General features: G+C 42.8%; 1 protein-coding gene across 1 annotated transcript in view; it reads right to left on the bottom strand.

The window, feature by feature from the left end:
• The window catches only part of LOC115156096 (kalirin), a 288,273-nt gene that overhangs the window by 108,544 nt on the left and 163,793 nt on the right, over positions 1–15,936 (bottom strand). The window contains exons 12-15 of the mRNA XM_029703397.1: positions 13,682–13,851; positions 11,178–11,352; positions 7,848–8,043; positions 3,851–4,017 (exon numbers count right to left, since the gene is read on the bottom strand). Of these exons, the coding sequence (XP_029559257.1) occupies positions 3,851–4,017; positions 7,848–8,043; positions 11,178–11,352; positions 13,682–13,851 (708 nt within the window). The remainder of the gene's footprint in view (positions 1–3,850; positions 4,018–7,847; positions 8,044–11,177; positions 11,353–13,681; positions 13,852–15,936) is intronic.

The following is a 15,936-nucleotide window of genomic DNA, read 5'->3' as shown; positions in this document are numbered from 1 at the left end:
GGAGTGACACGGATGATACTTTACTAGCCTGTCGGAGGGTGATTAAATAATCACAACAGCTGAAGAAAATGCATTTCAAGTTTAGTGTTTTCCAATGGCACACATTGAGTTGACATTTTATCCTACAAGCAGAAAAGTAGTTAGAAACATGTTTGAGTGAAAAGCAGTCTTCACCAAGCAGCTGATACAAGCCAAACATTGAACCACTGCTGGCAGCCATGCACTCACACTGACTGTTTGATGTAGGGTGTATCCTGCTGGGTTCTCTCATTGTGTGTGTGTGTGTGTGTGTGTGTGTGTGTGTGTGTGTGTGTGTGTGTGTGTGTGTGTGTGTGTGTGTGTGTGTGTGTGTGTGTGTGTCTGTGTGTGTGTGTGTCTGTGTGTGTGTCTGTGTTGGAAACAGCTATGGACTCTCACCAGTCCAGTTCACCCTAATTAGCCATAGTGTGTTTGCGAGTGCATATACAGTGCCTTCAGAAAGTATTCACACTCCTTGACTTTTTCCACATTTTGTTGTGTTACAGCCTGAATTTTAAATTAATTACATTGAGATTTTGTATCACTGGTATACACACAATACCCCATAACGTCAAAGTGGAATTATGTTTTTCGAAATGTTTACAAATTAATAAAAAATGAAAAGCTTAAATGTCTTGAGTCAATAAGTATTCAACCCCTTTGTTATGGCAAGCCTAAATACGTTCAGGAGTAAAGATTTGCTCAACAAGTCACATGATAAATGGCATGGACTCTGTGTGCAATAATAGGGGTTAACATGATTTTTGAATAACTACCTCATCTCTGTACCCTACACATACAATTATCTGTAAGGTCCCTCATTCGAGCAGTGATTTGCAAACACAGATTCAACCACAAAGACCAGGGAGATTTTTCAATGCCTCACAAAGAAGCGAACCTATTGGTAGATGGGTAAAAATAAAACAAAAGCAGACACTGAATATCCCTTTGAGAATGGTGAAGTTATTAATTACATTTTGGATAGTGTATCAATACACCCAGTCACTACAAAGATACAAGCATCCTTCCTAACTCACTTGCCGGAGAGGAAGGAAACCGCTCAGGGATTTCACCATGAGGCCAATGGTGACTTTAAAACAGTTACAGAGTTTAAAACCTGTTTGGGATAGGGGGCAGTATTGAGAATTTTGGAAAAAATATGTGCCCATTTTTAACTGCCTCCTACACCAACTCAGAAGCTAGAATATGCATATTATTGTTCAGGTTTGGATAGAAAACACTCGGAATTTTCTGAAACTGTTTGAATGGTGTCTGTGAGTATAACAGAACTCCTATGGCAGGCAAAAGCCTGACAAGGTTTCATGCAGGAAGTACCCTGTCTGACAAGGAGTCGTTTGTCTTGCATCTGTTTATTGAAAAGTAAGAATCTTAGCTGTAACGTGACAATTCCCAGGGCTCCGATAGGCTCTCAGAACCCGGGAAATACCTGAAGGTTGACGAGGCAGCCTCAGGCTGAAACACATTATCGCCTTTGGTAAGTGGCGGATCAGAGGACCTTTGAATGAGGCGCGTGCACGATTCGCTCCTGAGTAGAAATTTAATTCGGCTGTTTAGGCTCAATGCATATTCCCGGTCGGAATATTATCGCTTTTCTACGAGATAAATGGCATAAAAATTTGTTTTAAACAGCGGTTGACATGCTTCGAAGTACGGTAATGGAATATTTAGAATTTTTTTGTCACGCCAATGCGCCATGCGCGAGACCGTGATGTAGCATTCTGATAGTGTCTAGAACTCACGAACAAAACGTCGCTGTTTGGATATAACGATGGATTATTTGGGACCAAACCAACATTTGTTATTGAAGTAGAAGTCCTGGCAGTGTATTCTGACGAAGAACAAGCAAGGTAAGAACATTTTTCTTATAGGAAATGTGATTTTGGTGGAGGCTGACCTGGGTGGGTGTCTAAATAGCTAGCCCTGTGATGCCGGGCTATGTACTTAGATTATTGCAAAATGTGCTTCATCCGAAAAGCTATTTTAAAATCGGACATATCGATTGCATAGAGGAGTAATGTATCTATAATTCTTAAAATAATTGTTATGCTTTTTGTGAACGTTTATCGTGAGTAATTTAGCAAACTGTTAGTAAATTCCCCGGAAGTTTGCGGGGGTTATGCTTTTTCTGAACGTCACATGCTAATGTAAAAAGCTGTTTTTTGATATAAATATGAACTTGATTGAACAGACATGCATGTATTGTATAACACAATGTCCTAGGTGTGTCATCTGATGAAGATCATAAAAGGTTAGTGCTGCATTTAGCTGTGGTTTGGGTTTATGTGACATGATATGCTAGCTTGAAAAATGGGTGTCTGATTATTTCTGGCTGGGCACTCTGCTGACATAATCTAATGTTTTGCTTTCGTTGTAAAGCCTTTTTGAAATCGGACAGTGTGGTTAGATTAACGAGATTCTTGTCTTTAAATAGCTGTAAAATAGTCATATGTTTGAGAAATTGAAGTAATAGTATTTCTAACGATTCAAAAATCGCGCCACTGGATTTCAGTGGCTGTTACGTAGGTGGGACGAGTTCGTCCCACATGCGCCAGAGAGTTTAATGGCTGTGATAGAAACTGAGGATGGATCAACAACATTGTGTTACTCCACAATACTAACCTAAATAACAGAGTAAAAAGAAGGAAGCCTGTACAGAATAAAAATATTCCAAAACATGCATCCTGTTTGCAATAAGGCACTAAAGTAAAACTGCAACAAAATATGGCAAATAAATTAACTTTATGTCCTGAGAATAAAGTGTTATGTTTGGGGACAATCCAATACAACACATCACTGAGTACCATTCTTCATATTTTTGTTATGGGTGTTCTTGTCATCAGGAAGGACCAGGGAGTCTACTTTCCTACAGAGAGTAGGAGACAAATCCACCTTTCAGCAAGACTATAGCCTAAAACACAAGGCCAAATATACACTGGAGTTGCTTACCAAGATGACATTGAATGTTCCTGAGTGGCCTAGTTACAGTTTTAACTTAAAATCGTCTTGAAAATATATGGCAGGACTTTAAAATGGCCGTCTAGCAATGATCAACAACCAACTTGACAGAGCTTGAAGAAATGTTGTACATTCCAAGTGTGTGTAACCGATGTGAAATGGCTAGTTAGTTAGCGGTGGTGCGCGCTAATAGCGTTTCAATCGGGTGACGTCACTCGCTCTGAGACCTGAAGTAGTTATTCCCCTTGCTCTGCAAGGGCCACGGCTTTTGTGGAGCGATGAGTAATGATGCTTCGAGGGTGGCTGTTGTCGATGTGTGCAGAGGGTCCCTGGTTCAAGCCCAGGTAGGGGCGAGGAGAGGGACGGAAGCTATACTGTTACATGTGCAAAGCTCTTAGAGACTTACCCAGAAAGACTCACAGCTGTAATCGCTGCCAAAGATTTTAACATTTGAGTCAAGGGTGTGAGATATTTCTGTTTTTCATTCTCAATAAACTTGCAAACATTTAAACATTTCCAAAAACATGTTGTTTTCACTTTGACTTTATAGGGTATTGTGTATCACAGGAGGTTGGTGGCACCTCAATTGGGGAGGAATGGTATCAAACACATCAAACACATGGTTTCCATGGTTTCCATGTATTTGATGCCATTCCGTTCGCTCCGTTCCAGTCATTATTATGAGCCGTCCTCCCCTCATCAGCCTCCACTGTTGTGTATGGAAGGGTGAAAAAAACATGTATTTAATCCATTCAGAATTCAGGCTGTAACACAACAAAATGTGGAATAAATGTGGAATAAATCAAGGGGGTGTACGTGAGCACGTGTACGTGTGTGCATGCGTACTCCCACGCACCTGTTTGACCTCTGACTGGAGGTGGCGGAGCTGCAGACACTCCTGCAGTCTCTTCTGGGTCTGGTCAGCGCTGACGTCCAGCTCATGCTGCTTCTCATGGAGGAACTCCAGCAGCTCCTGGACCTGAGTGGCCAGATCCACCTCCTTTTCCCCAGTCAGCTCAATGCCTGTGCCGCCACACAAAACTACTGTCACGCATAGTTACATTCCATAAATTAGCCTATTCGGTTGTCCGTTTCAAATGTTCTGCTTTTCTTCCTGTCAGCAGAGTCTGAACGCTAAGACCAAATTGTATTGGATTTATTTGAGTGTTTCCACCTATCACTGGGCAATAGGAGTGGCTGCAGACCTTTGTGGTATATATGAAGGATGTGTTATAAACTGTAGCACTAGGTGGCGCTAGTCCACTAGTCCTTCTCCATTTCAATCTGTCCGTGTTCCTTCTCAATTAATGAATTCAAATCACCCTACTTAAAAAGACAACACTTCCCTTCAATGTCTAATTAAATAATGACTGTGATTACCCCAAACCCAAAGGGTTATCAAGTCTATCCCAAATGGAACCCTATTCCCTATGATGCACGACGTTTGAACGGAGCTCGGAGGAGCACCACTCCAAAAACCTGCAATGAAACTGTCCATACTGTAAATGTGCACTATAAAATGTGACACTAGTACAGCTGGCTATTTTAATCTCCCATCCTGAAATATTGTCTAGAGCCCAGCACAAACCTTTTGGAGGGCTTAGGTCTCCATTGGTCCCGACTGAGGGGGATGTCACAGTCCACACAGTCCATGAAGGGCACACGAGGGTGGCCCAGATTTCAGCTCCACCCCCCTCCCTCCCCTTACTCCCCCCTCTTGGCACAGAGTGATGGCTGGCACGGTGGATGCTCCTCACCCCTCTGGTGTGTGTGAGGGGGGCTATGGGGGGTGGTGTGTGTGCGTCCCAAATGGCACTCCATTCCATATAAAGTGCACTACTTTTGACCCGGGCTCATAGGGCTCTGGTCAAAAATAGTGTATTATATAGGGAATAGAGTACAATTTGCGATGCAGCTCAGGCCTCATATTAAGCCCCATGCAGTGCAGTGGGGAGGGTAAGAGGATTGTGCTGAGGGAGAAGGAAAGCCATGCTTTTTTAACCTAATTCCTGACTCCTCTCTCTCCAGATGGTAAACTCCAGATTCGACCCAGCACCTCTGATGCTGCCTCCCTCCACCCCATCCTACTATCAACTCCTTCCATTTGGCCCAAGTCAGGTGACCTCTGCTCTCTCTGAGTTGGCAGGGCAGCACATTCTCAGTCACATCAATGCTCCTGTCGCAATCTCTGAACCCGCAGACACAATAGGAGTCTTGCAGCCAGAAACGGACTGGCAAATATCAGATGGGCTTTTTAATTTTTAGCCCAGCGGGCCTGTCTAAATCGTTTTTTTTGTTGTTGTGCAGAATGATCATTGTTTGGCAAATAATGGGAGCCTCAAGGGAAGATATGGGACTGTTTTTGGGCCTTCAAGACAAAAAAATGTGCCTGTGTTAGAAAAGCCTGGACCTCAGCTAGAAAGGTGGCTTGTGTTTCAGAGGACGCATGGCTCTTGACCTTCGCCTCTCCCGAGTCCGTACGGGAGTTGCAGCGATGAGACAGAAGTATTACAATGTAAACATGCTTTTAACCTGCATATTTCAAGACATGACATATGGGGGTGTAGTGAGATACCCAATGGACTGGACGATTCTCTTCTCATCAATCATCTTGAAAAAACCTATACTTAAAACTTGAAATATATACTACAAACTTGGAAGTCAATCAACCCACCATCATAACAATAGAAAAATGTGATTTATTATAGAAATATTGAAATAGCATGGGTGACCGAGAAAAACAAATTGATACAATTTAAGGCCAAGTGGCAAACAATAATGCAGGCACTAGAGATGGGGGTGTGAGCATGCGGTTCTGGGCAGATGAGATGTAGTCAATGTTTGTGTGCGTCTGTAAGTTCTTCTTCGTATGTATAAGTTTGTAAATGGAGTAGAAAATACAAAATACAAAAATACAAAAGAAAGTTAAAGGAGAAATGCTTGTACCTAAAAAAAAGGAAGGCCTTAAAAATGGTCAAAGACTCCAGCCACCCAAGTCATAAACATATATAAATGTTCCATCCCTAGAATAAATCACTTTTTTCCCGGGTAACCCGGGAAGTGTTATTCATAAGCATTAGAAAGTATATACTGTAAATAGGCATATGTCTGGATTTGATTAGAGCTTTGATCTAGCCTGATGCTACCTGAGCCTGAAGAACCATCCATAAAAAAAAAATGATGAGCCCTACATTAAAGACATTTAATGATCCCAAGCCCAAAAAGGCCCAAATGATTGTGCCGTTATCCAACACATATATGATATAGGCTACTGCATTTACATTTCATTTACATTTAAGTCATTTAGCAGACGCTCTTATCCAGAGCGACTTACAAATTGGACATTACGCACAACAGAAAAACCAAAGCCCATAGATGTAGCTAGCTATAGGCTCTCTTGGGTAAATAAATGAAACTAGCTCCAGTAGGCTAATCTTTTGGAGTGTGAACTGTATTACTGTACTGTATTGTATTAAGCGGGGAGAGAACATGTGATTCTGGTGCAGCACATGCCGCCTACAAAGTCACAAGTATAGGCTAGCGAATTTGATTTTCATTTAGAAATTTAATATGGACTATTTGTATAATTAGTAGGCTGACGCATATATACGCATATTTCCCTAATATTATTAGCCTACCTCCTCTTTCTCTCTCTAATGTTGCTTCATTCCTTCCAACAGTTAAATGAAATAAGTTATGTCGTCCATATCTTCATCATTCTAATGACATCCTTGAATAATAGAGGGCAAAAATTAGATGCAGAAGGCTTTCACTTCTCTTCACAAAGATTGAATGCTTATGGGTCTGAATAAACAACTGCTATAGCCTTCCGCCATCGCTCGTTCGCTCTTCTTTCAAACTACCCGCGAGTTCTATTGGCTGATTTATTTAACATTCAGCCAACAAGAGTTTGCGTCCCTCTTCGAATAGTCTATCGGTATTAAAAAAAATGCACAAATAAAATTATGTCCAGCAAGCTATTCCAGTCTAGCTTTTCCTGCATGGGACTCCAAGAGCTAAGGAGCGTTTAGTAATGAGAGGCCAGCGGAGCACAGGTGCGTGTGTATTGGGCAAGAGACAGAGGTTATAAGTTAGAAGCTTATTATGCACAACCCATCATTCATTAGATTCATATAAGGATAATACTGCATTGAATGTATTACTGTATGTATTAAAGAGGTAGGCTAAGACATCTATATATAGGGCTATATATCAATGTAGAACAGGATTGTCTCTTTTGGATGCAATTAGAATGGAGTTGATGGAGAGAGAGAAAGGCTGCGAGGGTTTTCACGCGTGCACTGATTTAAAGCAACGATATTCGATTGATAGGCTGTTTTAAAACTCTGCAGCTGCAATTTAAAAAGGTAAAACCTTTACGATTAAAAAATAAGGTGACCCGAAAGACAGATAGAGATGTGAAAATTAGACGCGCATTCGGTCTTTATATTACTGTAGCATAGACTATGCTGAAGAAAATGCAGGCCTACCTGTCACAAGAAAGAAAGTGATCATGATGACATGATAAGTCTACATGCATTGTGAACTGCGCTCCATACTGAGATGGGCTGTCTGTCCCCACCCTGAGCGTTGATGATTCCTCATGCAGAGGCCGTAGAGAAGCCAGATTTAGACATTGCATATAATGTAACAGTTCCATTTCACACCATGCTGTTCATATAAATAATTTATTATAATTTACCGGTTTCTCGCAGTTATTTATCCTGGGAAAAGGGAGTGGTTTTGGGTGGTAAATCCCGGTAAGTCTCAGTAACAGGGTTTCCGCTATTCAAATTATGTACTTTCCCTCCCTCCCCTGTAACCGGCTCCGGTCTGGTCTTAGTCTCTCTCACCTGAGGCCTGGACTTCCATGATGTACTGGTGCAGGTCCTGTCCCTGCTGCATCACCTCGAAGGTCATGTTGTTCATGGCCAGCTTGCGCTCTGTGTGGCGTTGCAGCCGCTGCTCGGCCAGGGTCAGGTCCTCCGAGTTGAAGTCATTCACCTGGCGCAGCAGGTCCTCGTTCCACGAGTCCAGCTCTGCCGTCACCTGCAGGGAGGTCAGCCAGGCAAGGTTAATGATGTTAGTGTTGCACCTGGATGGGCCAAGGTACTCACACTGAGACCGAGTGTTATCGATTATGAAATGAAGTCGTTACGTGCAGCTCAGATGACACTGTGAAAGATGAAGCTATACCAAACAAAGCTATTCCACTGGACATACAGTACATTACATGGATAGTAGCTATATAGCTCTCCCTGTATTATTGTTCTTAATGACAGCATTGGGTAATAATCCCCCCCCCCCCCAAGTGAATTACTACTGTAGTCATTTAAGTTCCACTGGTAGTCTTTCTTTTATTCACTGTAGTATAATGCCATGTTTTTCTGAAACTTTAAGACCCTAGATCCGCACATTAGTAATTCACGGCACGTCTCGGCCTAGGACATACTAAAGAGCCACACTGCTCCACACTGCAGTTCAGTGGAGGCCTAGTCCTCATCAGGGACTACATAGACAGTTATCTATCAAAGTCAACTGACATTAGGTCTCTCCAAGCCATCTCACAAACACACGAACACACGCTCATGCACATACACACACACCCACACATGCAAACAAGCACACACATGTACGTATGCACGTACACACACGTATACACCAGTGGAGGCTCCTCATAAGAGATAGGGGAGGACCATCCTCCTCAGTGAATTTCAGAAAAATACAAATATTGAAACATTAAAAAAGTAATCATTTTCGATAAAACTATACTAAATATATTCATGTCACCAAATAATGTATTGAAACACACTGTTTTGCAATGAAGGTCTACAGTAGCCTCAACAGCACACTCTGGGGTAGCACCATGGTGTAGCCAGAGGACAGCTAGTTTCCATCCACCTCTGGGTACATTGACTTCAATACAAAACCTAGGAGGCTCATGGTTATCACCCCCTTCCATAGACTTACAGTAATTATGACAACTTCCAGAGGATGTCCTCCAACCTATCAGAGCTCTTGTTGTCCACCCAATCAAAGGATCAGCGAATAAATCTAGTACTTAGAGCATAAGGTACAGCTAGCTAGCAAATTGAACAACTTAATTTATCTTCAACAATGAAGGAGAAGCAAGAGAGCGAGAGAGTAAGAAAGAGAGAGGGGACTAGCTAAACTCAGCAAAAAAAGAAACGTCCCTTTTTCAGGACCCTGTCTTTCAAAGATAATTCGTAAAAATCCAAATAACTTCACAGATCTTCATTGTAAAGGGTTTAAACACTGCTTCCCATGCTTGTTCAATGAACCATAAACAATTAACGAACATGCACCTGTGGAATGCACCTACTGACTCTGAAAAACACCAAAAGAAAGATGCCCAGGGTCCCTGCTCATCTGCGTGAACGTGCCTTAGGCATGCTGCATGGAGGCATGAGGACTGCAGATGTGGCCAGGGCAATAAATTGCAATGTCCGCTACAGGGAGACAGGACGGACAGCTGATCGTCCTCGCAGTGGCAGACCACGTGTAACAAAACCTGCACAGGATCGGTACATCCGAACATCACACCTGCGGGACTGGTACAGGATGGCAACAACAACAGCCCGAGTTACACCAGGAACGCACAATCCCTCCATCAGTGCTCAGACTCTCCGCAATAGGCTGAGAGAGGCTGGACTGAGGGCTTGTAGGCCTGTTGTAAGGCAGGTCCTCACCAGACATCACCGGCAACAACGTCGCCTATGGGCACAAACCCACCGTCGCTGGACCAGACAGGACTGGCAAAAAAATGCTCTTCACTGACGAGTCGCGGTTTTGTCTCACCAGGGGTGATGGTCCGATTCGCATTTATCGTCGAAGGAATGAGCGTTACACCAAGGCCTGTACTCTGGAGCGGGATCGATTTGGAGGTGGAAGGTCCATCATGGTCTGGGGCGGTGTTTCACAGCATCATCGGACTGAGCTTGTTGTCATTGCAGGCAATCTCAACGCTGTGCGTTACAGGAAGGGTACCCTCATGTGGTACCCTTCCTGCAGGCTCATCCTGACATGACCCTCCAGCATGACAATGCCACCAGCCATGTTTCAGTTGTTGAATCTTATGCTCATACAAATATTTACACATGTTAAGTTTGCCGAAAATAAACGCAGTTGACAGTGAGAGGACATTTCTTATTTTGCTGAGTTTATATTTTAGTTGTATTTTTTTCCACTTTCACTGACTTAGCTAGCGAATGCAGCTAGCTAGTTTCACCTACTCATACACCCGGCTGAAAACAGAGAGGGATTCTAGGTTAGCTAGATGGCTCTGGCTATCCAACACTGGAACTCTTCAAAGTCAAGGTAAACTTTTGGTTGTATTAATTTATTTCCACCGGTACCCACCAGTGTATCGGCTAAACTACTTGCTGTACACTGTACTGCATAATTGTAGTGGATTTACTAACGCATTATTTATAGTAGCTATGTTGACTATGACGTTAGATAATGTGGTGATAATGATGTAGGCTGTGTGTAGGGGTTAGTGGTTAGGAAATTAAATTAAAGTTTGGCTTGGAGAGTTTTTTTTCGCCTGTTGTGTTGTGCAATGAAGTCCACAAACAAAGGGAAAAGCTGAGAGGAGGAGAGCGCATAGATGCGATAAGGAATTATACAACGAGCAAAGTGATCATGCTGTTTGTTGGTGGCTGCTATGAAAGTGAACTTTGCGGGGATCAGGGGTGTATTCATTCCGCCGATTCTGTTGAAAAACGTTTCTTAGACGGAAGCAAACAGAACGAAACGGGGAAAAACATACCTGAATTTGTCCAACAGAAACTCTCGATTTGCAACTGTTTGGACTACTGTTTACACCCTAGATCAGCTAGATGCAGGCAAGAGCGTGCAAGGCGGTATTGAATGTGTCACTGTCTGTCAGCTTGATTACTCACATTTTTCTCCTGACCTGTGCTCCTACGTTGTAAACTTTAATTTGTAGGCTAGGTTGTAGCAACCTCATGATGGGTATTGGGAAAAATGTGTAATAAAAATAATGCCATGCTCATAAAGAAAATTATCGTCCTCCCTGATCTTAAACGGCACCGCCATTGGCACACACCCAGCCACCCCCACGCACAGACCGTCTCCCCTCTCCCCCTCTCCCCCTCCTTTCCCTTGACCCCCACCCCCCGGCCTCTGGTGCCTCTCACCTCGATGGTGTACTGCTCAAAAATGCGTAGCTGCAGAAAGATGTCCAGCTTGATCTTCCTCTCATGGAACAGCTCCTCCATCTGGCCTTGGGCCTCGTCCAGCTGCTGCAGGACACTCTCGATGTGGGCGATGGAGCTGTTGTGGGGCATCTTGTTGGTGGACATGGCAGCGTCCCTGGTTGGGGAGAGAGAGAGAGCAGCAAGATTTATGAACTGTTGCCACAAGAAAAGGGCAACCAGTGAAGAACAAACACCATTGTAAATACAACCCATAGTTATGTTTATTTATTTTCCCTTTTGTACTTCAACTATTTGCCCATCGTTACAACAAAGTATATAGACATAATATGACATTTGAAATGTCTTTATTCTTTTATAACTTCTGTGAGTGTCATGTTTACTGTTCATTTTTATTGTTTATTTCACTTTTGTTTATTATCTACTTCACTTGCTTTGCCAATGTTAACATATGTTTCCAATGCCAATAAAGCCCTTGAATTGAATTGAGAGGGGGCGAGAGAGAGGGAGGGATTGTTGTTATTATTTTTGGGGTTATTGCTTTTGTTTGTGTTGACAATGTAAGTTGCTAACTTTTCATGTCAATAAAGTACATTAGAGAGAGAGAGAGAGAGAGAGAGAGAGAGAGAGAGAGAGAGAGAAACCCTGAGCTGTGAGATCGGTAGTACTAAGGGCGCGACTCAAATGGCACCCTATTCCCTTTATTGTGCACTACCTTTTGACCAGGGCTCCTAGTGGCACATTTCCATTCAGGATTTACCCAAAAGGCTCAGACTTTTCTGTTTCCATCTACGCGGGCCTGCACCCGTGTCTCACTGGGCCATGGCTCTGGCTGACCTGCTCTAACTTGCAGCCAATTCCAGGCCATTGGTACATTACTGATGTAATTTACATAACAATGGCCAACTGTGAACTTTAACACCTTCTCACAAAGCAACAGTCTTAATGATGCAGAGGTTGTTGATTCTGCTCTCCCCAAGTGTCACACTCCAATTGGAAACACAATTACACTGGAGTTCACATTAACATAACACACTGGTGTCGGCGGGAGTCTCCATGGAAATGCGGCACTAGGAGTCCGTTCAAAAGTAGTGCACTATATAGGGAATAGGGTGCCATTTGGGACAACAAAAATATAACGAGCAAAATAGGAGCAACGGAGTGTTCTTGTCATGGCGTTAGTGTTCAATAAGGGAGGTTGTAAAATATGTCAGAAACGGAATAAGCCAATTCTCCTCATTGTAAAGGCACTTTAACACACCTGTCCTTGGAGTGGATGAGCAAACATTTTTATTTAACTAGGCAAGTCAGTTAAGAACAAAATTGTATTTACAATGGCGGCCTACCCCGGCCAAACCCTCCCCTAAGCCGGACGACGCTGGGCCGATTATGCGCCGCCCGATCACGGTTGTGATAGAGCCCGGGATCGAACCGGGGTCTGTAGTGACGCCTCTAGCACTGAGATGCAGTGCCTTAGACAGCTGCGCCACTCAGGAACACCTATCACTATGTAACACCTATCACACCTATCACCATGTAGTATTGAACTTTTGGTGCGTAAGTCTAATGGTCTGACCCCCTTGACCCTCTCTCCTACACAGGGACCCGAGGCCCATACAGTAATAATTTAGGATCAGGTTCCCCCTGATCCTAAATTCAGAACTGAATTGAGAATGCCTCATAAATTCCAATTCAATTCTTGAATTTGAATCGAATTTGAATTGATGTAGTAAACCGAATACAGAATTGCAATTCGAATTTGAATGGAAAGAAATACAATAGAATTCAGTGAAATTCAATGAAATTCAAGTGCCTATTCTATTATATATTAGGTGTAGTCTATACAAATATACAGTACATCTTGTACAGAAAACAACAGAGGCTACCTGGGGCGGCAGGTAGCCTAGTGGTTAGAGTGTTGGAGTAGTAACTGAAAGGTTGCCGAAAGGTTGCAAGATCGAATCCCCGAGCTGACAAGGTACAAATCTGTTGGTCTGCCCCTGAACAAGGCACTGTTCCTAGGCCATCATTGAAAATTAGAATTTGTTCTCAACTGACTTGCCTAGTTAAATAAAAAAAAGTAATATATTTTTTGTTATCTGAAAGTGTGACCTGTCAATGAAACTCTCGTGTTCTATGACTGGGTGGAATTTCTTTGAATTGCACTGAATTCAATTATATTTCCTGTCAGTCAAATTAAAATTATACTTCCTGTGGGGTTTGGCCAATTAAATCAGATTTTTCAACTCATGAGTTGAATGGGAGTCAATTCCAAAAGTCCTAGATCAGCACTCATACTCAGATGATTTATGAAATGAGGCCCAGTATGAGCGCTGATGTAGGATCAGCCCCATCGCCCCCTGCTGGGCTGTAACACATTCCGGGGAGGGGGTGGGGGGAGTTTCTAGGATCAGCTTTCCCTTCCCCAATCCAAACCTTAACCAGTAGTGGTTAAAAGGCTCAACTGATCCAAGATCAGCACTGACCTGAGCTGCTGGATGAGGTCCTCTCCTTCCTTGATGACGTTGAGCGTAGCCTCCAGGGTGGCCGTCTGCTGCTGCTGGAACTGCTTGATGAGCTCCTGGACTGACTCCACCGAGTCTGAACACACCTCCTCCAACAGCTCCTTCTGGAGATCCTCCATCCACGTCCACAGCTGGAGGGAGGGAAGGTGAGAGAGAGGGATGAGAGAGAGACAGCAACACAATTAGACCCAACCAAATCATGAGAAAATAAAAAGATACTTACAGTGGGGCAAAAAAGTATTTAGTCAGCCACCAATTGTGCAAGATCTCCTACTTAAAAAGATGAAAGAGGCCTGTAATTTTCATCATAGGTACACGTCAACTATGACAGACAAAATGAGAAAAAAAATCCTGAAAATCACATTTGTGGATTTTTAATGAATTTATTTGCAAATTATGGTGGAGAAAATAAGTATTTGGTCAATAACAAAAGTTTATCTCAATACTTTGTTATATACCATTTTAAGTGGGAGAACTTGCACAATTGGTGGCTGACTAAATACTTTTTTGCCCCACTGTACTTGACACATTGGAAAGAATTAACAACAAAAAAACAGAGCAAACTAGAATACCATTTGGCCCTAAACAGAGAGTACACAGTGGCAGAATACCTGACCACTGTGACTGACCCAAACTTAAGGAAAACTTTGACTATGTACAGAGCCAGTGAGCATAGCCTTGCTATTGAGAAAGCCCGCCGTAGGCAGACCTGGCTCTCAAGAGAAGACAGGCTATGTGCACACTGCCCACAAAATGAGGTGGAAACTGAGCTGCACTTCCTAATCTCCTGACAAACGTATGACCGTATTAGAGACACATATTTCCCTCAGATTACACAGATCCACAAAGAATTTGAAAACAAACCCAATTTTGATAAACTCCCATATCTACTGGGTGAAATGCCACAGTGTGCCATCATAGCAGCAAGATTTGTGACCTGTTGCCACAAGAAAAGGGCAACCAGTGAAGAACAAACACCATTGTAAATACAACCCATATTTATGTATATTTATTTTCCCTTTTGTACTTTATCCATTTGCCTATCGTTACAACAAAGTATATAGACATAATATGACATTTGAAATGTCTTTATTCTTTCAGAACTTCTGTGAGTGTCATGTTTACTGTTCATTTTTATTGTTTATTTCACTTTTGTTTATTATCTACTTCACTTGCTTTGCCAATGTTAACATATGTTTCCCATGCCAATACAGCCCTTGACTTGAATTTAATTGACAATGAGAGAGAGGAAGGGAGAAAGGTTGGAGAGACGGGAGGGAGGAGGGTTGGAGGAAGAGGGGGGAGAGAGAGGCAGGGAGGAGGGTTGGATGGAGAAAGAGAGAGAGAGAGAGAGAGAGAGAGAGAGAGAGAGAGAGAGAGAGAGAGAGAGAGAGAGAGAGAGAGAGAGAGAGAGAGAGAGAGAGAGAGAGAGAGAGAGAGAGAGAGAGATTTAACACTACAGTACACAACATACCCACACCTTGTGGGAAAGCGTGTCAACAGATACAACATGTGCAATGTTGAGGACAACTGAACCACTATGTCAAAGTAACGCAATTGCTTAGTCAAAATAGACTAACTTCAGCTTTTTGCTTCATATGCACAATACATACGCAGCATATCTTTCTCTTTAGACTAATTGTTTGACAGCGGGGAAGAAAATCCATTTCCATCTCCACAATTAGCAAACTGCTCCCCAAACGCACCTAAAATAGACTTCCATTCTTCAAGCTATAGTGATTTTTCACAGAGAAAGACTAACCGGCACTTTAATATTTCAGTTAGGGAACAGAAGCTTGAAATACAATTACACACAACACCTGAAGCATAATCCGAGTAAATTGGCAGGAGATGTTTTGATTGTGTTTTAAGGGGGAAATTAACCCGCAAAGTTCAGCATCTGCTTTGTCATCTTTTCAGCATCCGTCCACACGCTAGCTTGGCAAGACTTTGTATACGTCCCAAATGGCACCTTATTCCCTATATAGTGCCCTACTTTTGACCGGGGCCCTTAAGGTTCTGGTCAAAAGTAGTGCACTACATAGGGAATAGGGTGCAATTTGGGATGCAAGCCTCTCCCTGTTAGTAGTTCGTTAGAGCTCTACTGCGATGCACTGTTGATGTTCTTAATTTACATAAACCATTTGTGGACATAGCTGTGGTCTGCTAGGCCTGCTGTTCCTCAAACGCATATTCATAGGACATTATGGTAATCG

The sequence above is a fragment of the Salmo trutta genome, chromosome 20 (genome assembly GCF_901001165.1).
Source record: "Salmo trutta chromosome 20, fSalTru1.1, whole genome shotgun sequence".
In the NCBI taxonomy this organism is placed as follows: Eukaryota; Metazoa; Chordata; class Actinopteri; order Salmoniformes; family Salmonidae; genus Salmo; species Salmo trutta.
The sequence above is the reverse complement of the archived record's forward strand: the minus strand, read 5'-3'. Positions and strand labels throughout refer to the sequence as shown.